The sequence below is a fragment of the Elgaria multicarinata genome, chromosome 8 (genome assembly GCF_023053635.1).
Source record: "Elgaria multicarinata webbii isolate HBS135686 ecotype San Diego chromosome 8, rElgMul1.1.pri, whole genome shotgun sequence".
NCBI lineage: Eukaryota > Metazoa > Chordata > Lepidosauria > Squamata > Anguidae > Elgaria > Elgaria multicarinata.
The window spans coordinates 79,519,677-79,546,262 of record NC_086178.1 but is presented as its reverse complement, the minus strand read 5'-3'; the positions used below and the strand labels follow the sequence as shown (position 1 = coordinate 79,546,262).

Here is a 26,586-nt window from a genome sequence, read left to right as displayed (position 1 = left end):
TTCCAGCTTTTGTTTCAGTTTTCTTTTAGGCCAAAAATCACTGGTTTCTCTTTATACAGGAATTCAAGTGCATTAGATTTAATGTATTGTGCCATTTTCCCACTAGTGCTGTAGAAAGGCTTCACTGATAATTAAGAGCAAAATGAAACCAGGAAGCTTTGGAAAGTGTCCCAATTTTATTACTGCTCTTTCCTCCATCATTAATGCCTGGGAAAAGTTAGCAAGCTATTTCATATTTCTTGCGTTTTGGGAAAGAAACATGTATTTCTTAAATAATTACCGCCAATTTAAGGGCCTCTAACTCCCCATTTCTAATGAATGAAAAATACTTTGGAACACATTTCTTTTTTATTTTCATTTATTCATCCATCCACTCATTCATTCAGAATTTTACCGCTGACTAGCCTGGAACTCTTCCAAATCTTCCTTCAAGATGTGTATTTAAGCAACTACGAATAACAGCACGATGGACTGAAATACAAAACAGGACATGTTCACTTCTTTACAGAAGCAGTTTACTGCCTGCTTAGCAGGGAACCAAAATCTATTCACTTCATCTGAATGAGTTTACTGCTTCTCACGTAAAGCTGAAGTTGTTTTGAGCAGCAAAGAGGAGGCTTCTTTTAGAGAAGCCAGTAACTGTTTGTATTTGTGTGGTTTTTTTGTTTGTTCGTTTTTTGGCTTTCTTCTTCGACAATTCTAATACTAGTTTGTAAAAACTTAGAGAGAGTTACACCTGTCAGAAGATCAGACTTTACTTCAAAATAAAATGCACACAAGTTCTTCTTTATAAAAATGGTCAAAAAAATTAACTCTTCAGTCTTTCATGTCAAAATACAGTATATAGATTAGTTTCTTGAAATGGCAACATCTTCTCCCCTCCCAACCTTGGCAATCATTGTAACATTGTTCCATAAGAGACGAGTTTCTAGCTTTCTCTCTGGGCTGAAAGAGGAAAATACAAAAGAAGCTGAAGTTACTTAAAAAGGGAGTTTGAAATGAGATCTCTCTCTCTCTCTCTCCCCGCTTACGCTTCCAGGCACAGCTGCAATGCCCAATACTGCTGTCTGGGGACAGGCTGCCCCACAGACTTGGTGCTTCGCTTGGCAGGACATTGATGGATCGAGGTTTTTTGTGATGTGAACAAAGCACCAAGTGGAAGGCAAGCTAGAAAAGATCAACTACCACATGTGCTGGTGGTTTGATTTCTTGGGGTGTGAATGTCTGTTGTTGATAAAAGTCATGCAAGGCAGTGGCAGTGCAATCCTTTGCATGCTCACCCCAGAAGCAAATCTCACGGTGTTCAATTTATTTATTTATTTATTTATTTATTTACTTACAAGATTTGTATACTATTCCACATCCCATAAAGTATTAAAGGGGTGATCAATAGAACTTATTCCCAGGTAATTGTGCATAGGACTGCAGTATTACCTGAAGTATATGCGTTCTTTGAAAAACAAAGGCAGGGACCCCTTTTTTGTAAGGGAAACTTGAATTCAGACTCTGGGTTGTATCGAATGGTGTAATTTCACTAGTGAAAGAGAACCACTAGTGGAACACATTTCCCCTTCCCCCTGCAGTCCCTGTACAATCCACCCCAAAATTGCAGTCCCTGCAATCCCCCCCCAAATCTGGCCTGGATGGGTGGGGGCCCTCTGAAGCAATTTGGGGCAAACAAGGGAGCCTCCAGTGGAGAGGACCGTTGGGGGAAGTGTTGTTGTGTGACTGGAAGTCCCACTGTATGAGTGGACTTCTGCCTGCAGGGAGTCTGGATCCAACCCTGGATTGGATCTGTTCTGTTCTTGCTTTTTGGCCTTCCAGTTATTTTGGTAAGTCCTTTTGGGTGGGTCCCAGCAGTACAAAGACAGACATTCAGCATTCTGTGGCTGCCATAATGATAAGAGAGCATCAGAGCATGACAGGAAGCAGAGCAGAAACAGATTAACAATTAAACAGAACACTTACCTCTTGTAGGTGGGCAGGCGTACTATGACCAAAGAATGAAAGCTAAGGAGAAAAATAAGAACAAAAATAAAAACTAAAAAAAGGGGGGAAACAGGGAAAAGGAAAATGGAAAGAGAGAAAAAGAGAAAGAATTTACAGTATGCCTAGTAAGAAACAAGCAATGAGTCTAGACAAGAGTCAAGCATGACAGTCTGTTGAAAAGAGGCGAAATAAGCAACAGGAGAACTTCCAAATGTTCCTGTGTTTCAACAGACGCAACAAATGGTGCATATAAGAGAGAAGAGCTCTAGGTCCTAATTGTGTTATTCTCTGCTTTTAAGTTTTTAAGTTCTGTGGGTTGAAGTGTTTCAAATTTTGTAGTGTACACTGCCTTGAGGGTCTTTAGCTAAAAGGTGGAATAGAAAGACTTCAAAGAAATAAAGAAATAAAGTGTGTGTGTATGTGTGTGGTGGCTCTGTCCCACCCACTGGTGGCATGCACCCCCCCCCTTCCCTCAGGCCCAGACCCTGCTTTTTGTCAGGGTGAATACATCCCTTGGGGATGGGCGGAAGGTCACCCAACTGTGGGAGATACGGTTGCGTTTGGAACCCAAGAGACTCATAGAAAGAAGGGGAAACAAGTTCAAGGAACCTTTAGCCCTCCTAGCAACAATTTCCCATATTGATTAGTAAAGGACTGTTATTGTATCACACCATATCCACATATATAAATAACCTTCTCAAACCTGTGCAGACTTGGAATTCCATTCATTTGTGTAATTAAGCTCTTCACCAGTAGGAGAATCATTGTGATTAGAGTCTTAACAGTACAGTCCTATTGTTGCCTACTCAGAAGTAAGCCCACTGAGTTCAGTGAGACTTATTTCTAGTTAAAGCCTAAAACCAACACAGAGTTATGCTTGCTTAAGCCCACTGAAATCAGTGAAGTTAAGCTTGCCTTAGTCTGTATTGTATTTAGGCCAACGTGTGTATAGGATTGCATTGTTAGGGGTGGGCAACTTGTGGCCCTCCAGATGTTTTGGCCTACCATGTCCCATCACCATTGGCTATGTTGGCTAGGGACCACCTGTGGCCTGTTCAGGCTTTCTTATATTTTTCAAATAAAGTTCACTTAGGAGTGGACAATTTTGCTCCTTGTTTTCTCAGGCAACCGAGCTACAGGCTAAACCTGAAAGCACCACTACACATAAGAACACAACAGTCCCTTAACATCTGAGAGAAGTGTATGCTCCCCATATGTGGCACCTCCATCTATAAGAATTACATTTCCAGTTGTTCCACCATTTTCAGGGACAGAGAGTAATGCCAAAGCATTAGGAGTGTGCAGAGCAGGTCTTCTTTGCCCCGAAATTCGGTGTGGAGCGCCTTTGAACAGGGTCCATCTCTTTGTACTACCGGATTACTTGTCGGAAAAATGCTCCATTTTTGGAGAACCATGCTATTATCGTCAATGGGAATTAACAAAAATGCATACATCTCCATCATTTTTAAGGATAAAGAGATGAAATGGCAGCATGTTAGGTTAAGCATGCCAAGTTTGAATCAGATCCCTTCATCCCTTGATTTTTTAAGGATTTTTAAAAAGTTTGACAGCTCAGCTGTCAAAAGTTTGACAGTCAGTTGTTCCATTAGCCTATGGCAATTAACAAAATGCTTACATCTCCATCATTTTTAAAGATACAGAGATGAAACTTGGCAGCATGATAACTCTTTACATCTCAGCGAAGTAAAGGATAAAACTATCCTCCATAAATGCGCAGGGGTGAATTAATGTAGAATCAGGTGTGTGGGTGGGTTTGACGGGTTTTTTTTAAAAAAAAAAACTCCTAGAATGTACAGGATGAAGGGATCTGCTTCAAACTTGGCATGCCTAAAGCCCTACTTAAGAGCTATCATGCTGCCTAGTTTCATCTCTTTAGCTTTACAAATGACAGAGCTGTAAGCATTTTGGTTAATTGCCATAGCCTATAATGAAGTGGTTATCCAAAAATGGGACAGAGCTCTGAATGACCTTCGCTCTACACTGCGGGTATCCGATAGTTTTAAAAATGTCCCCTAACCGCGCTGAAACTTTGGAGCTCCATCGGAGCACTGTCAGACCCTCAGATTTTTGGTGAGACACGCACACCCCTACAAAACATTACCCATACTGTTTTGAGTTGAAGGTAGAAGAAAGGCAATTTTCTGGATTGCGTGTGCTGTAGATTTAGTCTGAAGTCTAGATTACAGAAGACCTATTTGATAGCCTGATCCGATTCCTTCTCGTGTCTTTATTAATCTTATCCCTGCTATCCTCCCTTCCTTGCTTCATATTATTAATCTTTCTCTGTCCTCTGGTTCATTTCCTTCTGCTTTTAAACATGCTACAGTCTCTCCCATTCTCAAGAAACCTACTCTTGATAGGTTATCTCTGTCTAACTACCGACCTGTCTCTTTGTTGCCATTTGTTTCAAAGATCCTGGAGCGGGTGGTCTACTCTCGCTGTCTTGACTTTCTTTCTAGTAACTCTGCTTTGGATCCACTTCAATCTGGATTCCGTCCTCTGCATTCCACCGAAACAGCCCTTACTAAGATCACCAATGATCTCCTTACTGCCAAGTCTAAAGGCCATTATTCCGTTCTTATTCTCCTTGATCTAACTGCAGCCTTTGACACGGTTGATCATGATCTTCTCTTAGATTCCCTTCATGACCTTGGATTTTGTGGCTCTGTCTATAACTGGTTTGCCTCCTATCTAGCGGGTCGCTCTTTCAGCGTGTTGGCTAATGGCAGCTCGTCTTCCTCCTTTCCCCCTTTCAGTAGGGGTTCCGCAAGGCTCGGTGCTTGGCCCGTTGTTGTTTTCCTTATACATGTTGCCCTTGGGCAAGCTTATTCAATCTCATGGCCTCCAATATCATCTGTACGCCGATGATACACAACTATATCTGTCATCTCTGGAACTTTCTCCTGATGTTCACGATCGTATCTCGGCATGTCTTTCAGATATCTCAGCTTGGCTGCTTCATCGTCGTTTGAAACTCAATATGGCAAAGACTGAATTGCTCATTTTCCCTCCTAAACCTTCTCCTCATCTCTCATTCTCTCTTACTGTCAATGATCTTACGCTTACTCCGGTCAAGGAAGCTCATAGCCTTGGCTTTATATTTGACTCCTCGCTCTCCTTTATTCCTCATATTGAGGCAGTAGCTAAATCTTGTCGATTTTTCCTGTATAATATTGCCAGGATTCGATCATTTTTGTCTGTCTCTTCCGCCAAGACGCTTGTTCATGCACTGGTTATTTCACGGTTGGACTACTGCAACCTTCTTCTCTCTGGCCTTCCTTCTTCTCACATCAGTCCGTTGGTTTCTGTTCACCACTCTGCCGCAAAGATCATCTTCTTGGCTCGCCGCTCTGACCATGTTACTCCGCTTCTGAAATCTCTTCATTGGCTTCCAATTCACTTCAGAATCCAATATAAACTTCTCCTGTTAACCTTCAAAGCTTTTCATGGTCTAGCTCCTTCCTATCTCTCCTCTCTCATCTCACACTATTGCCCCGCTCGTGCTCTTCGCTCCTCTGATGCCATGTTTCTCGCCTGCCCAAGGGCCTCTACTTCCCTTGCTCGGCTCCGTCCATTTTCTTCTGCAGCCCCTTATGCCTGGAACGCTCTTCCAGAACATTTGAGAACTACAACTTCAATCGCAGCTTTTAAAGCTCAACTAAAAACTTTTCTTTTTCCTAAAGCTTTTAAAACTTGATGTTGTGCAGACTTTATACTGTTAGTTTTACCCTACCCTGTGCCTGCTTACCCTACCCTGTGTCTGTTTGCATTCTCTTCCCCTCCTTATTGTTTTACTATGATTTTATTAGATTGTAAGCCTATGTGGCAGAGTCTTGCTATTTACTGTTTTACTCTGTACAGCACCATGTACATTGATGGTGCTATATAAATAAATAAATAATAATAATAATAATAATAATAATAATAATAATAATAATTTTTTCCCACCCCCTGGTAGGCCTACACAAATGCTTTGAAGTTGTGAGAAACAGAGATTCCACACTTCAATGTCACATTTCTTTTTTTAATTTTGTGTGTAATATATGTAAGCATATGCATTACAATATATGTAAGTGTATGCATTGTTATTTAACACAGTTATGGAGTCCAGCCAGTTCTTGTTCCTGGACCACAGTCTGAAGTGCAGAACAGGCCTCCTTGAACTAGATCATAAAACATAACAGTACTTCCTGCAACAATGCTCATGGGAGCATTTATGGGTCATGCATCAGAAAAAGTGGACTATTCTACGGAAGCTTATATCGCAATACGTCTGCTGCTCCCCTTTAAGGTGCCACACATCTCTTCATTGTTCTCCCTAAAGCAACATTGGTAGCTGCTAGAATAGTCAACTGCCCCCCATCCAAGACTAATATGCCTTTCATGGTTGATGGGGAAAAAGGAGGATGCGTTGCTGACTCACCCCTTCTCCGGTGCATACTGAATCAGTTTAGTGACGAAAACACTGAAAAGAGCGATGTTATGGTTGCTGGAAGGGTATCCAAGGAGCCATTGGATATAATGGATGGATGGACACACACACACACACACACACACACACACACACACACGGACTGTAGACAGAAGTATGACATCTGGGAAGGGAAAATCCCCACTTGGATTGACTCTCTCAGAGCTGTTTTGAAAAGCTCCAAGGCAGCTGTTGCGACCTTGGAAGAGGACAGGAAGGAAAGAGGGCACACCTGTGGCCAGGGAGGGGAGAGGAGAGGAGATTACATAGATCCTTTGGATCCACAAACCTCTCCATTCCCGTACCTGGCCACAGCAAGGTATTCAAGCTAGAGGGGCTCATAGGCCTAATGTTGAAATGTTGAAATGGAGAAGTGGGAGGTGAAAATGCCTCCGTAATTTCTCCTGCTCTGATTGGCTCCTGCTGGCAAGGCTTAGGATAGAGGGAGGGTTCTGAGATCAAAGTCCTCCATCTATCAAGTTTCTAATTGCATTTGAAATCTATTTAGGGTGCAGTCCTAGGGACTCAGAGGCTTCTGAGTTTTCTATGCCCCAATGAGCTGGAGACGGCAGGGCTGCGGAGGCGATCTTGGCTTCCCCATACTCTGACCCTTAATTTTTTTTCTAGAAGAGCTTTTCAGCCTGTCTAGCAGTGTGCTTTGGAGGAGGAGGGAAGGAGGCTGGAGGTGCCTCATGATAAGTTGTATCCTGATCTCTCTGGTCTCCTCCGTTCCCCACCCACCAGAATGCCTCCATCAAGGCTCACTTTCTAACCTTGGAGAGGCAGCTGGTGTGGTTCTCTCTGCACTGGCTATGATGCGTCAGGGTGTGTATCTCTGACTCCCCCTTCCGAAGTTGGAGCGCTGTCCCACAACCCTAGAAGGGGTTTTCTGAGCCATTCATTGGCCACTGGATGCTCGTCCGGGAACCATAGGATGCCTCTCTTAATATCTAAAATAGTGTGAGCGCTTTTCAATATGGGGTGCAGAACCACCAACATTTTGGTCCAGGAGGCCAGCTAGGGTACAGGGATATGTTCTAAACAGACTATTTCTAGGCTGTTTTTTTCCTTCATTATCTTTCCCTGGAGAGCTTAAAGGTTATCTCCACAACACTGAGTATGGGTTAGTGTGTTATGCCTAACCCAATCTTTGTCAGAATGTGTTTTCCATTCAATAACATAAATGCACTAGAGAAAAATGTTTTCCATACAACAATAACTGTTTTGCATGGAGCCAAAACTCCGACTTAGTTTAAATAACTCACCCTTTCCTATAAACTCATATGAATTTACTTAGCAGCAGCTTCACATTTTTTGCCTGAATATGTAACACAGAGACCAAATCATTGCAACTGGGCCTTTAAGAGAATGACCTGTATTAAATGAGGCTATCCCAAAACCTCAGTCTCATTGTACACACTTTCCTTGAGCATACTTCTTGTAAACATTCAAGTTTTTCAATCTTATTGCCATACCTTTTCTTCTAATTCCTTTATTTGTCTTTTTTGAGCTTCGATTCTTTCTTCTAGCTCCTTAATTCTCTGTGAAAATCAAAATTTTGTGTGAATCCTAAATGTTGCAGGGCAGGGAGAAGATTTTAATCTAAAGGACTTCTTTGAAAACTTCAGAAAAGGGCTTAGCTGTAATGCAAATCAACCAGACAATTTTGATTCCTGTGACATTTACAACATTCTGATGATGCTCACGGTAACCCTGAGACCTTCAGTTTATATTCACGTGACTATTTTCTTTTCTACTAAGGTGACGTTTGGTAAGTGAAGAAAGGTGAGAATTCATATGAAACCTTTGTAGTCCAGTGGCCTTGGCATGGCTGTATACCTTTCAATTAATCCAACTTATGTACAATAGCAGTTCAAACATTCCTTCAATCAAGAAGAGCCCCAATCATACAGAAGTGATTTGGGGCAATAACCATGGCAGGATCTACACTACTGCTTTAAAACATTTTATAACAGTAGTGAACTGTCGGGGCCCAAACCAGACTCCATATAGAGTTTTCAAAGTGTCATATCCTGCTTGGTGTAGATCTGGCCCATGCCTCCCACAAATGAATCAATCAGTTTTCTGTGTTGGAATCATGTTATCCTTGCTTATCCAGGACACACAATATACATCTAACACAGCATGAGCAAGGTGTTGCCCTCCAGATGTTTGGCCTACAACTCCCATCAGTCCTCACCTGCATAACCAATGATGTGAGGGATCATGGGAGTTGTAGGCCAAATTTTCTGGATGGCCACAAGTTGCCTACCTCTCATCTAACAGAGTCACATGATGCAAGGTGGCTGCAACCTGCGATGTCTAGACGGACACTCCAGGATAATAATAATAAAAAAAAGGCCTAGGACACTCTGACTGTGAAAATGTGGTGTGATGTATTATTTGCACTCAGTAATCTCATGTTTTCTTTTTCACTTTGTTGGGGTTACGGCTGAAACTAAACTTGTGTCTTAATGCCTCTAATCTTTGGCTGCCATCGGTGGTGGTGAGGAAAATGCACATCATGCCAACATCAGGACATTGACAGTGCAATGCTGTGCCTATTTACTCAGAAGTAAGTCTCACAGTGTTGAGTGAGGCTTACTCCTAGGGAGATGTGCACAGGATGATTGCAGCTTAATGTAAACTGAATTAGTTCTACAGAAGGAGAGGCTGTAAAATGATACAGGGCTATCATTTTCAGCAGCAGCCCTGTGTACTAGCCTGTAATGTGGCGTTCCACTCAAAGACCTAACTGTTACCTCTACGACCATGCAGGAATCCATACCAAAGTGGCTGTTAATAAAAAGGGGTCCCTCTGATCAAGGAACACCAGAGTTCTTTTTCCTGCTTCAATCAGTTTTTTAAACCAAGCCTTATTATTTCATCATACTTTAGAATGGTACTACAGAAGATACAGGAGAAGAACGAAGTCACGGCTCATCTTCCACAGGCATAGCGTCATATCCCAGCAAACCTGCTGTGCATGTTGAATGAGCTCCATTCTCTCCCGCAGAATCTGGGAATCTCTTTCTCGAAGTTCACTCATAACCTGCCGCTTCCATTGTTCCACAGCATTCTTCAGCTTCTCTCTCTCTTCTTCGGAAAGGATTTCAGACATTTTGGCTCCTGCCTCCTGCTGGAGGGCATCGTACAGCATGGCTTCCAATTCCAGAATGTGCTAAAGAAAAGAAAAGAAAAACCATTAGTTCACATAGGTCTCTTTGTTCATGTTATACTTTGGTGGGTATTTGCCTTGTGGCTTTTTGCCTTTATGCCTTAATATGCCTGGTGTGAGTTATTGTGGAGATGCGGGGATAAAAAGGAAAGCCTTGGGTGAGACTGATGTGAAAAGATCACCTCTGCATTTGGGAAAAACCTGGGAACAGTGCTGTCTCCAGGGTTTGGAGGGCCCTTGGGCAAGACTCCCTCAATGCCCCCTCCCTCAGTGGGTCTACCTTCTTATTTCCAATGTCACTTGCCGCTCTTACTCCTCCTCTTCGTTCTCATCATTGCTACCACTTGCTTGCTTGACTGGCAGAGAGCCAGGGAGCAAGTAGGCCGCGGCATCTACTCCTCCTCCTTCTCCCCACCACCACTGTCTAGGCCGGAGCAAGAGGCAGGTGAACAAGCAGGTTGCCATGGCGAAAAGGAGGTCCAACTCCAGGGGGTATGATTACTAGGCCCCTGCTGGGGTGTGGGCCCAAGGCAGCTGCCCAACCAATGCCTACCCTTGACACTGGCCCTGTCTGGGAAAGTTTACATTTTGCCTGGATTTCCTCAGAATTATAAAAATGGCACAAGCATATCTATATATAGATATATCAATAATGCTGGCTCCACATTTGGGGGGGCTTGGGCAAGATGTCTTCAGTGGGCCTCCCCCACTCCCTGCAATCACCCCCTTTTCTCTCCCTTTGCCTCTGGGTCCAATCTTCATCACTGCAAACAAATCACTGCAGAAGGACAGTTGAATTATTTGTAATTTATTTAAAGTAAGTTTTAAAAGCAAGGGGGGAAGAGAGGGGGGAGTCAAGTGAGAAAACAGGGGCAACTGCTGCTATTGCTTCTACTCCATTGTTGGTTGGACCAGAGGGGCAGATTTCCTCTGGACCAGAGAAGCAGAATTGGTGATAAGGTGGCAGTGGCTATAGGTATGAAGAATGTGGACCCCTTTACTGAACTCTGGGCCTCAGCAGGTGCCCAATGATACCAACACTAGATACTGGCACTACATAGCAATGGAAATTACCCTCAGATAAACATGCACGGGATTGCTGTCTAAACTATTCTTCTATCCAGGATATTTTAATGGCAATCTTATCCACTGGATAAACACACTGCTGGTGTGTGGCAACAGTGTGGGGTGTGTGGCACCCTGAGGCTTTGGCCAGGCTTCTTTCTGTACATGCAGGTATCATTGCACCATGTGAATGTGACCAATGTCTGATATTTAAATTGCCAGAGATCACAGTTTGTCAGCCTACACTTCCAAGTGCCTCAGAAACAGGGGGAAAGTTCTTTTTCTCTCTCTCCCCAATGTGGAATTTTCTCTTCTTTCATCTTTTGGGCAAAAAAAGCCTGCAAATCAATAAGTCCATTGTATACTATAATCCATATGGTGGAACGACAGAACAATACTTAAGGAGAATCTGTGGCAACAGGAGTGAGAACTTGAATTTGAGAATATTGCCAAACAGCTGCTCACCCATTGCTGCTGATAATAAACATGTGTGAGATGGGGGATCAACGATATTCAGTGGGAGACACAGAGGCCTGCTCCTTTTTGCCTGCCCCAAGGTGCCACTTGTGTCTGCATTTATTATTTCTGCTATCAGGGTTGGCTGCAGGTTTTGGAGGGCCTTGGGGCAAGACACCCTCAATGGCTCCTCTCCTTCTCATGGCCATTGTCATCAGCTGCTATTGCTCCTCCTCCTCTTTCTCATCATTGCTCCCACTTGCTTGCTTGGCAGGCAGAGAGCCGGGGAGCAAGTAAACCATGGCATCTAGCATGCCTCCTTCTCACCACCTCCATTGCCTGGGCCATGGTGAGAAGCAGGTGAATAAGCACATTGCAATGGTGAAGAGGAGGAACAACACCAGGGGGCTCTTGTTGCTGGGCCCCTGCTGAGATATGGGCCCTTGGCAGGTGAACAACCATGCCTACCCTAAACACTGGCCCTGTCTATCATTCATTTGATTCCTTTTTCAAAATGGACATGTGCTACTGAATTAGCAGCTTCAGGCACTAGAAAATAATGCCTCCATGCCAGTTGGTATCAACTGGCCATGAAACTGCTAGGCAGTTTAATGGGATTACAGATAGGCCATAACTAGACCTAAGGTTTATCCCTGGATTGTCCAGGGGTCAAATCTGTTCATCTAGGTGATACACAGGGGATCCAGTGCTCAGGCAGGGGCGAACCCGGGATCATCCCAGGATAAACCTTAGGTCTAGCTGTGGCCACAGATAGCAGGGGGAGCTTTTAATCATGTGGAACAAAAGTCCCCAATGATTCCTGGAAAATCACACACCCCTCTCTCCCCTTTTTAAAGTAGAGGAGGAATTGTTTTATGTGAAAAGATTTCCAAATCTTTTTGCCAAGTTTCTGAGGATAATACAGGGAAAACTGCACAAGGCTGCTCTGCGATAATACAGCTGTCTATTCTGTGCACATGAGGTAAAGTCTGCAGGGACCCTTTATTTCATGCACCATTTCATAATCCCTGATATATGATTATGTGTGGAGCAGAGCAGAACAGTGAACTGTGAACAGATGATAAACCGTGTGAGAGAAAGAGAGAGCACACAGGGTTAAACTGTCCCTCAGAGAAGTCAATAAATGGTGACTTCTCAGGCTTGCAGCGATAAAGTTCTACTTGATAGATTTCTGTTGGATCCAACTCCTGAAACCTTAAAAGCAGCCTGGTTCACATGAAACTGTCTCCACACGGATGCATGCACACTTTATATGTTCTTGTATGAAATTTTGCTCCTCAGTGTTTTTTTTCCAGGCTAGGGGTAATGTCTCAAAAAAGGAAAGGGGGGGGGGAGAAGCTGCTACCTCTAGTTAACTGTCTTGTATTATCACTATTAGTGCCTTTGAGTGTTCCCACAAATGAAGAATAATGTAGTTGTTACTTCAATCAAGTTGCAATGTGAATTTAAAACCTACAGTATCCAGATTTCAACATCTCTATTGTAAATATGACCAAGTCTGGATCCAGCCTAAGATCTCCTGAAGACTTAAGACACATTCACAGAATCACTTATTCTGAATTAAGCATCCCAACAAGAAGACCACTTTTATTTTCACAGTCACTGATGTGGATTAGAATAAATACTCATGACATAGCGCAAATATTATTTTTCTTCCAAGAACTCTCTGACCTACCTTATGGGCTTGATCTAAAGACTGCTTCCTGTAATCAAGTTCATCATCCAGATATCCTTTTTGTTTACTAAATAATTCCTAAAAACAGAAAGAAATTTTGGTCATACGGCTTGTCTCAGTAAATGCCAAGCACAATTACGGGTGTTTAATTGTTTAATGGGTTCTTGCACTACCTTTTCATTCTCCAAGTCTATCATCTTCTGCTGTAGTGCGGATTCCGTTACTTCTATCTGCTGCAGCCACTGCACAGAGATGAGGGAAGGTCAGGTTCCAAGTCACAGAAGCAAATTGCACAGAAGAATAGGCTTGACCACTTAACTTTATTGCTCTCCTATAACAGGCCCAATTGTTCAATGAAAAGCAAAATAATCCAGTACTGCTAGTTTATATAAAGAAAAAGAACAAGCAGATCTGGCAATTAGGACTTCTGTGATGTTACTATAGGGTTTGTGTGTGTGTGTTGAACATCAGCCCATTAGGCCAAATCTGTCCCTCTGGGGTCTGCCAGAGGACCATAACCCTTTCCCCTGTCCTCATTCTCTTTGTTTGGTGCTTTCCTGGTTTTTGCACATTTCCCCCTATTCTGAATGGTTGAAATGCCTCTCCTAAGGCTCAGTTATTGGCACTAAGAGCATCAAGCTAAATTATGCTGGCAGTTTTGGTATTTTGCCCCTGCCCCTTTGGCCTTTGCCAATACCCCCCTTTGCCTTTGCTCCCACCCACCCCCGAGAGCATCTCTGAAATTAATTTTTGGCTCTCGGGCTGAAAGCGGTTCAGCACCCCTGCATTACAGCATGGTCTTGATCCAGTGAAGACAGCCTGAGCCGTGGATTGGATCGTGCACATGCATAGGGGGCAGGGTGTTTACAAAAACATCACATATACTAACAGCATATTCAGGTGCTGTGTTATGAGACATGTATTTATTTATTTATTGCATTTCTATCCTGCCATTTTCCCTCCAAGGAACCCAACGTGGTATATATAATCATCCTTCTCCTCTCGGTTTTATCTTCACAACAACAACCCTGTGTGGTGGGTTGCGCTGAGAGTCTGGGCGTTACTAGACGAGGCTCTAGCGCGCGTTACCTTCCGCAGTCACGTCGAGGCTTCCAGATGACGTTCACGAGGATCCGCCGTTATCCTGCGGCGAAGCCTCTTTCTCCCGACTTTAAAAAAGTGAGTTCTAGTGCGCCTTTTCCTGCCGTCCCGCGGTAATTTGGAGTACGTGTGGGAGGATGTGAGGTCACTGCGGTCCGCACTGGGCAGGAAAAGGCGTGCTAAGGGGGAGTGGTCAGCGGCTTCGGTCAAGCCGCCTCCGCCATTTGCGCGCAGTCTGCCAGCTGGGGCAGCACGGCGGAGCGGCTTTTTTTTTTTACTCACCCACTGATAGTTTGCGCAGGAACGGAGGAACGGAAAAGTGGCTAGTGTGCTGCTGGGGTGTGTGGGGGATGGGTGGGGGATGTGCGCCTGTTCTAGTGTTTTTTTTTTTATTTCCCCAGTGACAGTTTGCGCAGGACCGGAGGACCGGAAAAGTGGCTGGTGACTCCTTGCGGTGGGCAGCTACCGTGGCCGCATAATGGCGGTGCTGTACGCTGCCTGTTAGTGTGGGTACCAGGCTGGCAGAGGGCAGAGCTGTTTGTGGGCTGCTGCCATGGCTACGGCCAGATGTGGGTTGGCTCCTTGGGATGGGGCACAGGGCACAGAGGCGGTCATCGCCGCCGACACCTCAGAGGCATGATGGGAGATGTAGGCACAGAGTGCCCATGCAGACGATTGACCTCGGGTCATATTACACCCGCCACGACCCCCATCAGGAAGTGAGCGCATCAATGTTGACCCTCAACAGCACCAGCAGCACTTCAGCTGGCACTGGCACTGCCGCCGCCGCCGCCGCTGCCGCCGGCGGCATCGCTGACGGCTGCGCAAGTTTGCGGTCTTTCGGACGTGCGCAAACCGTGCAGCGAGCGAAAAAAAAAGCCGCGGCAATCAGGCCGGTGTGGCTGCGCAACCGTGCTCGCGGCGGCAGCAGCACAACCGGCGCAAACTTCCGCCACAAATCGAAGGCAGGTGTGGAGCATGAGGCGTCACGGCTGAACGGGAAAAGCCGCTTTCACCGCTCCTCAACGACGGAACACCCGGTAGGTCTAGCAACGCCCTCTGTGACTGGCCCAAAGTCACCCAGTGAGCTTCCACAGCCAAATGGGAACTAGAACCCAGATCTCCTGACTCCCAGTCCAATACTCTAACCATTGCACCACAATCTAGCCACTGCACTGTGACCATAACAGGGCTTCTAAGAAACAAAAGGGTGGTATGCAAGGTTTGTAGAAGCAGAGAAATCTTTAGAGACGAAAAGTAAAACCCAAACAGCTCACTGAAGATTAAGCATGCTAAGAGGGCACAGGATACAGAGTGTCTTATGGGGAGGGGGAGCAGGAATGAAATGGAGTACCCTGAAAGAAGTCATGGTTGGTAGCTGTAATAACAAACAGGACCACACATTTCTAAGGAAGTCAGATGAAAATGGTCTATTCCACTACATAGTATATTAAGCACTGGGTAAGATATTCTTTGGACTACTCTACATGTTGCCTTTTTCATATAGATGCCCCTTGAAGTGGTCTTCCCTTTGGGCATCATCCCAGCACCTGGGCCACCATGTGGGCCTTCCTCAACACAGAGAGGGCTCCAGTGTCTTGGACTGCACTGTCTAACAGTGACATAGAAAATGCTCCCCTTGATGCTCAAAGTACCTGAGTACCTGAGGAGCCACTCTTCATACATGTTCTAGGGGGTGGCATGGAGAAGAGAAGGCATGGATGTCATTTCGGTTGGCATCTATGTGATAGGAGTAATGTGTAGATGAGTTTTTAGAGTCCCTTTTGAATATAGGGTTGAGGAGGAAGCCAAAGTACTAATTCCAGCACTAGACTCCTAGTGCTACAGTATATCAGTGAATACCAGTTATATCTGTGAAAGTGCTCACTGAGACTAGATCTACACTACTGTTTTATAGAGGTATTGAATCACTGTTGGAGCACATTACACATTCCATATACCACTTTCATAGTGTCATTTCCTGCTTTTTATTCCACATTATCCAAAATACCACAACAAATGTTGTTGTGTTCTCCTATGAGGTATAAATGCGCAAAAGGGATATAGCATTACCATGATGGGGTTGTAATGATTTCACACAAGGCATAGATCTGGCCTGAATAACCTTCAGAGATGGAAAAACTGTGCCATTACCTTTTCAGCCAATGTCAAAACAGTCCTTGCTTGTATTACAACTACTTGCTCGTCATTCGTTAAGTTCTGCAGTAAAAGTAGAATAAAATTGTTATCAGAGCACACGCCTTTTCAACTTTGTCCTATTTGTGAGGCTGCTCTTGCGCTGAATTTCCTAAAACTACAAATCAATATTATTTTCTTACAACAGGATTGGTTGTAATTTAAAGGTAACCATCATTACATTATTATGAGGTCTTTGGTGCAGATAATGACTCAGTTCAGACAACACATTAGTTAACGCAATATGAAAACTCCACTTAACAGTTGAGTTTTTAGGAGATACTCCCCACACAACATGTTCTAACTCCACTGTTGTGTGACTGTGGACTACTGTGGAGTTGAATAAAATCCATCACAATGTTTGATTGACAGTTCCTCTGCCCTCTCTCCTCCCCCAGTCCTCTCGATGGTATCCCAATAGCTATTGCTGGGAAAAAAAATCCTGGTGGCTCTCCTAGAGTGGCACTTACTCCTCTCGCCGCTCTTGCCAGGGAACTCTGTAGCCAGTGGGAAAAGTCAACTCAACGCGACGGAAAACTCCATGGAGCCTGCCACACAACATGTAACACAATGGTTGTGCAGGAACTCTCCTCTGCACAGCGTGGATATTCTGCGTGAAGTAGACAACACATTTCTCAACATTGGTGTAAAAACTCCACTGTGGAGTTCTAAAACGACCATTGAGAAATGTATTGTCTGAAGTGAGCCAATATGTGCATGTGTATTGATTGCTAGGAACTGTAAATTATTGAATCGCCAGTTATGCACTACCAGCAGCTGATCGGGAAAAAAGTGATTTCCTTACCTAGTAATGAAAAAGATTTCCTTTCTCAGTGCTCAGTAGGGGAAAGCACATCTCTGATCAGCTGCTGATTGGAAATAAGTATTTCTCTGTTGGTGGGGAGGGGGGCAGGGGACAAAATTGCTAAGTCCTGCTTCTTTTTCCCCCCTGTAGAAGGTTGCCCTGCTTACTTGTGAGTATGCATGCAAATGCTTACCCTTCTTACTTGTGGGTAAGGCTTGCCCTGCTTATTCTGAGTAGACATGATGCTCATGCTTACCAGACATGCTATTTGAACGTGCACTCAATTTCTGTCTCTTCTGCTTTACATTTATAGGCTTTGAGCTGAATCCAGCTACAGTTATTGAATTCTATTGCACTTCAGTTAGCCACAACTACGTCTCATTGCAGTGCTTTATGGAAACTAGTTATGATTGATCAGGGATGCTTGAGGAATTTGATCTTTCTGAATTTCAATATGAACTCACCTGATCCACATCTCTCAAACTAATGTGTGGATCAGAATGTCACTATAAAATAAATAAATAAATAAATATCAGGTTTATCACTTCTTTGAATGTTGCGATGTAGCTCTTAGTTCAAAAACACATTTAGATAAAATATGTTTGTTGTTGTTTATTCGTTCAGTCGCTTCCGACTCTTTGTGACTTCATGGACCAGCCCACGCCAGAGCTTTCTGTCAGCCATTGCCACTCCTAGCTCCCCCAAGGCCAAGTCTGTCACCTCCAGAATATCATCCATCCATCTTGCCCTTGGTCGGCCCCTCTTCCTTTTGCCTTCCACTTTCCCTAGCATCAGCCTCTTCTCCAGGGTATCCTGTCTTCTCATTATGTGGCCAAAGTACTCCAGTTTTGCCTTTAATACCATTCCCTCAAGTGAGCAGTCTGGCTTTATTTCCTGGAGTATGGACTAGTTTGATCTTCTTGCAGTCCAAGGCACTCTCAGAATTTTCCTCCAACACCTCAGCTCAAAAGCATCTATCTAAATTTTCCCACTGGCTAAACATATAAAATATGTTTAGGAATGTGTATTTTGAGAGAAAATATGTTCAAAGATAGATACTTAAATGGAAATTTCTGTGATTTTTTTTTTTTAAAGAAAAATGCCCAGATTAAAGTGAAAATGGGACAGAACGGATTTATGAGTTAACACTTGCATGCATAAGTGACATGGACCAGAAATAGACTGAGTCATCTGCCCCAAGTTATGACTAACTTTTTCCGGATTGTGCACATTACATCTAAACTTTTGTCTGGCTCTCCATTTCTCCTTAATTGTAATTCAATACACTGAGAAGTGTCTAGAATCTAGTGTCTAAGATCATGGGAATTGCACATATGGAGAGCACCAGAATGGGGAAGGCTGGTCCACCACAATCCATTGAACCATCCATTATGGACAGAGTTTCTTATCATACTATTTTCTGCTTTGAGCTTAGAGCATTTTCTCCTATAGGGAAAGGGCTGCACTAGACATTAACAAGAGACACAGAGCTGTTACTGCTCTGTATGTCTCTGTTCACTCTTCCCTGTAACCTCAAAGTACAGGTCATGCGTAAGATACCACCATCTTAAGATATCCATCATCCCCACTCCCACGGCCAACTACCATAGCCATATTATGTCAGGTAGGAGGGCAATTCTCAGCATGATGGTATCACATTGAACATCCGGTTCATCTTGACCTATGATGGAAAGGTTCAAGGCTTTTGTATCCTAGTTCTGCTCCAGACATAGAGGAGTGTTTTGTCGCACACTTGCTACTTACAGAAGTCCGTGCGTCCTTTAGACATTGTCTTCTGCTTCCTGTGCGCCTCCTGCTCCCTCTTGCCTGTTTCCTGTCACAAAATAGACTCCTTCTAATCCAACTTTTTTTTAAAGGAATGTGTCACCATTTCCTGCTGTGTGCAGGAAAAGCGGCATGATAAAAACGGCCCCTGAATGGGCCATGTGGTCTTTGCTTACTTCCTCTTTCTTCTCTGGGTAGAAAGAGGAGGTATTGTGGGACAGGAGTCAGAGTGGAGAAGCGACGGGGGGACAGACTGCAATTCCCCCCTCCCTGTCTGATGATGCTCATAGTAAGTTTCTACATACATGACCCATAGCTGTAGTCTGCTACACACTACCTGCGGTGAAAGTGTGTGTGTGTGTGTGTGTGTACACTGAAACGTAAATGTACACGCTTAATCGATAATAGACAATACATAACAAAAGCCACAATCCAATTAAATGCAAGCATGTTTCATTCCAATTGATATCAATGGACTGATTTACTCAGATGCTTAATGCCTCTTTAAATCTTTGTTTGGATTATCTCCAAATAAACCAACAAGCAGTTCAGCAGAATTCCCTTGTACATTAAGTAACGGTTCAACCAAGAAAATAATAATTGTTGGAACACTATTTGGTACTGATTTTGTTAAAAGTTCCACAAAGTAAACATTTTTTAATTTAGTTCACTTTAGTTATTCCAGATATGCCTGTATCTCAAACCTATTCCATATTACAGTTTTAAATTCTCAGAATTATTAAAATACTTCAAAAAAGAAGCACAGAGAAAAGAATTGGAAAGCATTAGGGAAAAAAATGAGTGTGCCCACTCTTATGCATTCCTACTGTTATGCTTTAATTTATTTATTTTTAAAGAAATGTAAAATGAAAGAGCCACCATACAACATTAAGACAGCATGTGAAATATCTTACATGACCTTAGTGCCATATGTGCTAAGAGCATGCAAGTATTGGCCTGAAGTCAATGACTGTCCAAGTCAAAGTGTAAGAATAAAGCATAGCAGTCAATTAGAAACATGCCTGGGACTATTTACTGCCATTAGGACAAAACATATTAACAGAAACATGCACAATTTATTAAAGGAACATACACTTACGGCGTTATCGCCTAAAATGTCCAATTTTTTCATCAGCTCTGCTACTAGTATATCCTAACAAGAGAAAGGTATAGAGGGAACAGAATGTGAGAAGAGTAAGGTATGACCCTGAGTTTAGAAGAAGCTGTAACTAAAAACAAACAAACCTGGAATTACTTACTGTTACACCTTCTGCCTCACAGTAGACCTGGAGAGGGCTTTTCCCCTCAGTAAAAGGAATGTGATGAAAATTGATGGCTGGAGATCTTCTCTCTCTCTCCTGCAATGAAATCAGTTATGCAGAAAGGGTGTGGCTCAATCATCAGCTTAGGTAAGAATGTGATGTCAGGAAAAGCTATCTCAAACAGAAACTATAAGTATGTCAAATATGTAAGACAGCAACTGTTGCTTATTTAACCTGTGTGCATTCATTGCTTAAAGATAGAATCAGGGGCTTCGGTGTTTTAAGTATAAAAATGAAGTGTATAAATATGGTAAATATTTATTATTATTTGTAGGGAATTTATCAAAGGCTCTGCTTTCCTGAAACTTCCTAAATACCTTGCAAACTAGGTCATATGCTCCTTTGATATATATTAGTTCAGGTGCTCTCCTAGAGGGAGGCTGGATAACTCCCAGCATATTTTGCAACCTAAAGCAACACAAAAAGTCAAGAGTTTGGGAAATTCCCCCAAAAGATGTAAACTCAAATTTGTGTTATTAATATCTGAACGAGGCAAGGAATGAGATGCTTGGTTTTTCCAATCTTATTGTCAGGGATACTGACATCTTCCGCCACCCCCCTCAGACTTCCCTTTTCCCTCTGCATTTAATTCTCACAGCAGCTGGTGAGAAATTAATTTTCCCAACAACAACATATTATTCCCCATCGTAATGCAAAATTACAAAAGACCAGCTCCTAGTGGGGATGAGAACTGCTAGAATTCACTTGTTGGTATGGACCGACACAGCTGCCTGCATTTTTGGACTCTCCATGGGGGCACAGCTATGGGAACTGTCACAATGAATGCCTGCACTTCAGAGTTTACCACTACGCCCCTGCAGGGGGAGGAGTGCACAGGCTTGTTCCAGCACACAGATGTCATGCTAAACTATGGCTTAATGTGACCTGAAAACTAGGCCTGCGCACTGCTTTGGTTCCAGATCTGAATCCTCAACAGAAGTGTGCCAATTTGAACTGCTTCGTTCTAAATCCAAATCGGGTCTGGATTATTATTATTATTATTATTATTATTATTATTATTATTATTATTATTAATATAGCACCATCAATGTACACGGTGCTGTACAGAGTAAAACAATAAATAGCAAGCAGTCCAGAGTGGGTTTGGATCAGGTCTGAAGTGCTTCGGAGTCCTTTGGACTGATGCAGGGCGATGGTGAGCAGCTGTGCCCCACCCACTGGGACTTAAGAGACCTGTCCACTCATGGCCAGCAGCTGCCTGGCCAGCATGAGAATCATCATTTTGAAGGAAAATGGGTGCTCTCTATTGTTGTAGATCTTCTGTTGCAAGGAACGGCAGCTGTAAAGGGCAATTTTCACAGCAGTGGGTCACAGTGTTCAGGAGGTGAGCAGGGGAGTCCAATGGACTTCCAGTTGGCCTGGCGCCCAGGAAACTGCAACATCAGACCTGTTGCAGATGTCCAGATCTTGCTTCAGTTCCAGATTCAGAATGGGTCAGACTGGGTCTGAAGCAGGCTGAGTCAGATTAGGGGGTCCCTGCAAAGCCCTACTGAAAACCAGCTAAATATTTGGTACCAGGTTGCTCAAGGGTGATTGAAACTGACATGCAACGTCATAGGCCAATCTTGCTTCACACTGAAGCCACTATGGCTACACTGATATATGATGTTCAGTGCATTCACAGTGGTCCATACCTATATCACATGGACCTTAGTGACAGGGAAGCTCATTATGACAAAACATGAAAACCTTTGGTCCATACTTACTTCAAGTTCTAGTATTCTAAATTCCAAGAGTTCATTTTGATCTTTAGCATCCTGAACATCATGCTTTAGCCGAGCCTCTTCTACCTCCATTTGTTTTATCTAGAAAAGCAAAGGGATTCATCCTTTAGCAATTTTGCATGATGCAATGTTCATTAACTTTTCTCTTTGATTAGAACTTTTTAATCCTGAAGGCGAAAACCTTACAAGTATTGCAGAGATAATGTATATGAAATGGCCTCAGCACTATAAAGGCTAAATCTTCGTGTTATTATGACTATAGTTAAAAATCACATTTTTCCATTTGGATTCCCTTCTTGTTTTAGACTTCAAGTTTAAAATTGTACAGACAATGACTGGACTTATTTAAAAACTGTACCATCTCTATTTCAAGTGACAGATTATGTTCTTGATGAAAAAAAAAATGTTTTGGAATTTTCTTTAAAAAACAACCCCTACCTAATGCTTACCTGTTTGATTAAATGTTAATTAAGTTCAAGCATTGTGCTGAAATGTTTATTTCTTTATTCTTTCATCACATATTTATGCTTACTTATTTTTATGCTTCATATAGAATCATTACATATTATACCTTTTCTACAAGCTCTTGGTTTCTTCTGTATAATGCTTGCTTTTCTTCAATCCACTTCATGTCCTTGAAAAATAAAGTATTGATATTATAGAAAGAGCTAGCAAAAATTAGGAATGTTAAAAATGCCGAACATTGACAGAGATTCAAAGGAAGTGCATGAGTATGCAGAAGAGAACTCGCAGCTAGGCCTCTGGTTCCTGACTTAGTTACAGGAGTTTCCATGCCAAAAGGTAACACACCTTTTCAACTGTGCATAATTGTTACTTTGGCAGTGCTGCCATGAAATGCGCTATTTCTTTGAGGGGGGGGTTCTTTACTCCCTTGTTTTTGTGGCATATTATTCAGTTAATTATATGTCCAACACACATGGATGGGATCAGGAGCACAAAGGGAAACACCAAAAGTCAGAATGAAGGATGGAGCAAACTTCAGCAGCATCTACTATCACAATAAGTAATAAACATGCCAGAATCAAAGAATTGTGGGTAGTTTGGCAGATTGGAACCTCGATCCGAGATGAAAGAAATTAAATATTGAGCTGCCCTCGCAATCTATGATCCAGACAAAGCCAGGCATGCTGAAGTAAATCATGAAGCTCAGCTTGCTCAAGCACAACTCAGCACATCAAGTCAAGAAAGAACATAAATTAGTCAGATGTTTGGATTGTGTATGAGAGCAGGTTTTGTGGAAATTGGTCTGGAGATGATGTCAAGACTGATTTCAATGACAATTCCTCCAGTTCCTAAAAAGTGAGTCCAGAAGCCTAATGTTCAAGGTACGATGGAGGTTTTTATATGGTGTTTACTTAGGCCAGGGATGGGGAATGCATCACCTGCCAGATTTTGATGGACTGCAGCTCTCATCAGCCCTGAGAATTGGCTATGGTGGTGGTGGGGGGCTGATGGGAGTTGCAGTCCAAGAAAATTTGGAAGGCTGCACATTCCCCACCCATGAGTTAGATGGAGAAATACTGGGGGTGGTATCCAATGGGGTGCTTTTGCCCCTGCTGATTCCCTTCCATGCTGCCGATTCCCTTTTGCATGGGTGGGTCCCTCCAATCCCGTTGTGCAAGTGGGACCCACCGCTTACACAACAGAGATTCAGCACTTCCTAGAGAAAGGCCCCAAATGAGCGTTTCTGCTCATTTGCGCAAGTGGTTGCGGCGCCTTGCACAACAGAATTGGCGGAGCAGAAAGAATCGGGGGTGGGGCGGTGTAAGCCTCCCTTTCGATACTGCCCAGGGGTTTGGAAACAATGGACCTTTGAGGTCTGAAGAGTAGGTCTTTCTTGTGCTGAAAGACCTACACTGGCTTCCTGTTGATTTCCAGGTTCAGTTCAATGTCCTAGTGTTGACCTAGAAGGCTGTAATTGACCTGTGTCCATGATACTTGAAGGACTGTCTTCTTCCCTGTGGAACTGTCTTTTCACTGAAATCTTAACCTGAAACCTTGATCTGGCTGCTGTTGCCTTCAGACTTTAGGAGAGTGGTGACCTTTTCTGTAGTAGCACACTCCGTTATTGTCTGCCTGGTGCTGGCACACTTTTGGTACCAAGAAATAATGATTAATGCTCCTCCTTGACTGTAGCTGTCCGCTCACTCATCCCTCCACATGCTCAGTCAATGTATAGATGGGAGTGGGATCGTGTTGTCTGGCATCACCCTAGAGCCTCCATGCGTAAGAAATGCAAGGAAGGGCTCCAAATGGGGTCTGTAGGCCATGCATGCCCAGAGCCTTCTTAAGCACTTCTTGGGCATTTGCCTTGCTTTAAGAAAAATCACATTCCTGAAAGTGAGATTTTGCTTACAAGAAAGGGGGCGGGGAGTTGGCACCATGCTTCTGACAGTAGCAACAAGGGATGGGGTGCAGCTGTTGGTGGGAACAATAGAGCCCCTGACTTTGCCTGCCCTTGCACAGAGGAGAATGCCCAACTAGGTCTATTCATTACACATAACATGCCAAGATTGGGGTGGGTTCGGCAGATGGTGAGGCCAGCAGCTGCAATCCTACTCGCCTCTATGGGCCTGTTCAGACAACACATTTAGGCCATTTCTACACCTCCCCTTTCCCCCCAGGATCATCCCTGGATCATTCCTGTGCCTCCAAATGACACACAGGGGATCCCGGGAGCAAGCAGGGCCTATCCCTCCATTTTCCTGGGATAACCCTTAGGTGAAGAAAGGGCCTAAGCCATGGTTATACCGCTAATCCTTTGGGTTAGTCAGTGTATTTAAACCATGGTTATGTAGTCACAATGGTTAGGAATGGTTCACACAACATGCTAAGTCATGTTTCACATGACACACTTAGCCATAATGTTTAGTTCAAAATGTTTAACCACCGTGGCTTAGCATGTTGTTTGAACAGGGTGTATGTGTTGAACCCGTAGTGGGGAGCAAGAGACAGAAGCCTGTGTTTAGCTGGTGTTCTACTGCTTGATTTATTTTTGATTTTGTTTTTAAATTCCCCCTTCCTAAGTTGCTTTGAGCACAAGCTGCAAAGAGCAAAATAAACATATTTAAAATCAATTAATGTGTTGAAGTGGCGTTGGGTGCATTTGCACGTAACATTAAACCATGACTTAACGCTACGCACATGAGCAGAAAGGAGCCAGAGCGAAGCCTTGGGTTCAGACGTTTGCCCAGTCACCGCCTCCTCCCATACAGACAGGATGAGAAATAAACCAGCTTTCCATTTGCCAGATTCCTGGTTTGCCATTATGTGCGAACAAAGAATTGTGGTTTAAAATAAACTCTAATTTGTAAAATGAGCCAGCTAAACTCTCTAGGCTTGTTTAGCAACTAACTAAAAATTGCCAGGAATTGGGCAAAGGAAAACTGAATGCCAATTTATTCCTCTTTCTACCTGAATGGGAGGAGGTGGTGGTGGTTGGGGGAACATGTGAACACAAGTCTTTGCTCAGGATCCTTTCTGCTCTCTCCTTTCCACTCCAAAATTCTGACTGGGGAGTGGTATATAAATATTGTAAATAAATAAATAAATAAATAAAATGCATGTAGTACTAATCCGTGAGTTAGTGTTACGTGTGAACCCTCCCATTGTCTTCTCCTTACTCAGCACCTTCACCATTAGAATGAGCTTAATCTCACTGCCAGTTAATATTTATCCCTTTGGCCACATCTGTCTGCAGTTCCGTTTTAATACATTCATTTTATGATGGCAATCTTCTTTAGCTAAACTGGTTGTTGTGAAGACTGCACTGATCCGATGCATTTGGCCAGAGGATATTACCTGTCCTTGCTCAGCAAGTGCCTTTTCTAGGTCCTCTATTTGAGCTTGGGATCTGTGGATTTCTGCTTGAAGCTGCTCACGAGTCTGTAGGATGGGATTAAAGAAATGTCAAACTTTCTCTGATAGCTGTTGTGCTAACGTACAATGCATCTGAATGGCCTAAGAGGACACAGCACACTCCCCCTTCCCACCCCAAATATCTATCCACAAATTCAAATGATTTGAGTTGCTATTTGCATGTTTACATATTCTAAAGGGGCTCCATGTGATAGACTGTCTATCTTTCTAGAACACATTTCATAGAGATCTCTAGTGTGTGAGCTGAACACATCCTAGAGGCAGCCATAGCTTTCTGGCAGCAGTTCCAATGATTGCAGGTGCACATTTTTCATCCCATGATCATGGGCTCTGCATGTCATTTGTGTCCATTTAATAAAAAAATAGTACATTCTTATACACGCTGCAACCCTAATGAAAAATTGTAGAAAACACATGTTCTAGCAACTTTAGAACTTTCCCAACCATTCTGCCCTTCCTTCTTCATCCTCGGGCCTTACTGCCTAAGGGACCATTGGAATTCTAAGTTTCAGTAAGAAACTCTTATTAAAGCAAATCACATAGAATAACAGAATCATAGAATAGCAGAGTTGGAAGGGGCCTACAAGGCTATCAAGCCCAGCCCCTTGCTCATTGCAGGAATCCACCTTAAAGCATCCCTGACAGATGGTTGTCTAGCTGCCTTTTGAATGCCTCTAGTATGGGAGAGGCCATGACCTCCCTAGGTAATTGGTTCCATATTGGCTAGGGTTGGATAAACACATCTATTTCCTATCTAGGGATAGGAATTTTATACACATTTTGGGAAGTGTATAAAATTGTTCTAGAAGGCATTTTACACAATTCAGGGAAGTGTGAAAACCAAAGGAGAATGGCA

At 43.3% G+C, this 26,586-nt stretch overlaps 1 protein-coding gene across 10 annotated transcripts in view; it reads right to left on the bottom strand.

The window, feature by feature from the left end:
* Nucleotides 1-679: 679 nt before the first annotated feature.
* Nucleotides 680-26,586, bottom strand: part of JAKMIP3 (Janus kinase and microtubule interacting protein 3) — a 116,527-nt gene continuing 90,620 nt past the window's right edge. For 6 of the 10 annotated variants that reach the window (XM_063132829.1, XM_063132832.1, XM_063132835.1 and 3 more), the window contains 12 exons: nucleotides 25,653-25,736; nucleotides 22,402-22,464; nucleotides 21,813-21,911; nucleotides 20,023-20,121; nucleotides 19,857-19,916; nucleotides 16,132-16,197; nucleotides 13,050-13,118; nucleotides 12,877-12,954; nucleotides 9,459-9,662; nucleotides 7,957-8,022; nucleotides 1,969-2,041; nucleotides 680-945 (listed from right to left, as the gene is read on the bottom strand). In XM_063132829.1, the coding sequence (XP_062988899.1) occupies nucleotides 1,991-2,041; nucleotides 7,957-8,022; nucleotides 9,459-9,662; nucleotides 12,877-12,954; nucleotides 13,050-13,118; nucleotides 16,132-16,197; nucleotides 19,857-19,916; nucleotides 20,023-20,121; nucleotides 21,813-21,911; nucleotides 22,402-22,464; nucleotides 25,653-25,736 (939 nt within the window). In that variant the 3' untranslated portion in view covers nucleotides 680-945; nucleotides 1,969-1,990. The remainder of the gene's footprint in view (nucleotides 946-1,968; nucleotides 2,042-7,956; nucleotides 8,023-9,458; nucleotides 9,663-12,876; nucleotides 12,955-13,049; nucleotides 13,119-16,131; nucleotides 16,198-19,856; nucleotides 19,917-20,022; nucleotides 20,122-21,812; nucleotides 21,912-22,401; nucleotides 22,465-25,652; nucleotides 25,737-26,586) is intronic. The other 4 variants (XM_063132833.1, XM_063132834.1, XM_063132836.1 and 1 more) reach the window with 1 other exon arrangement.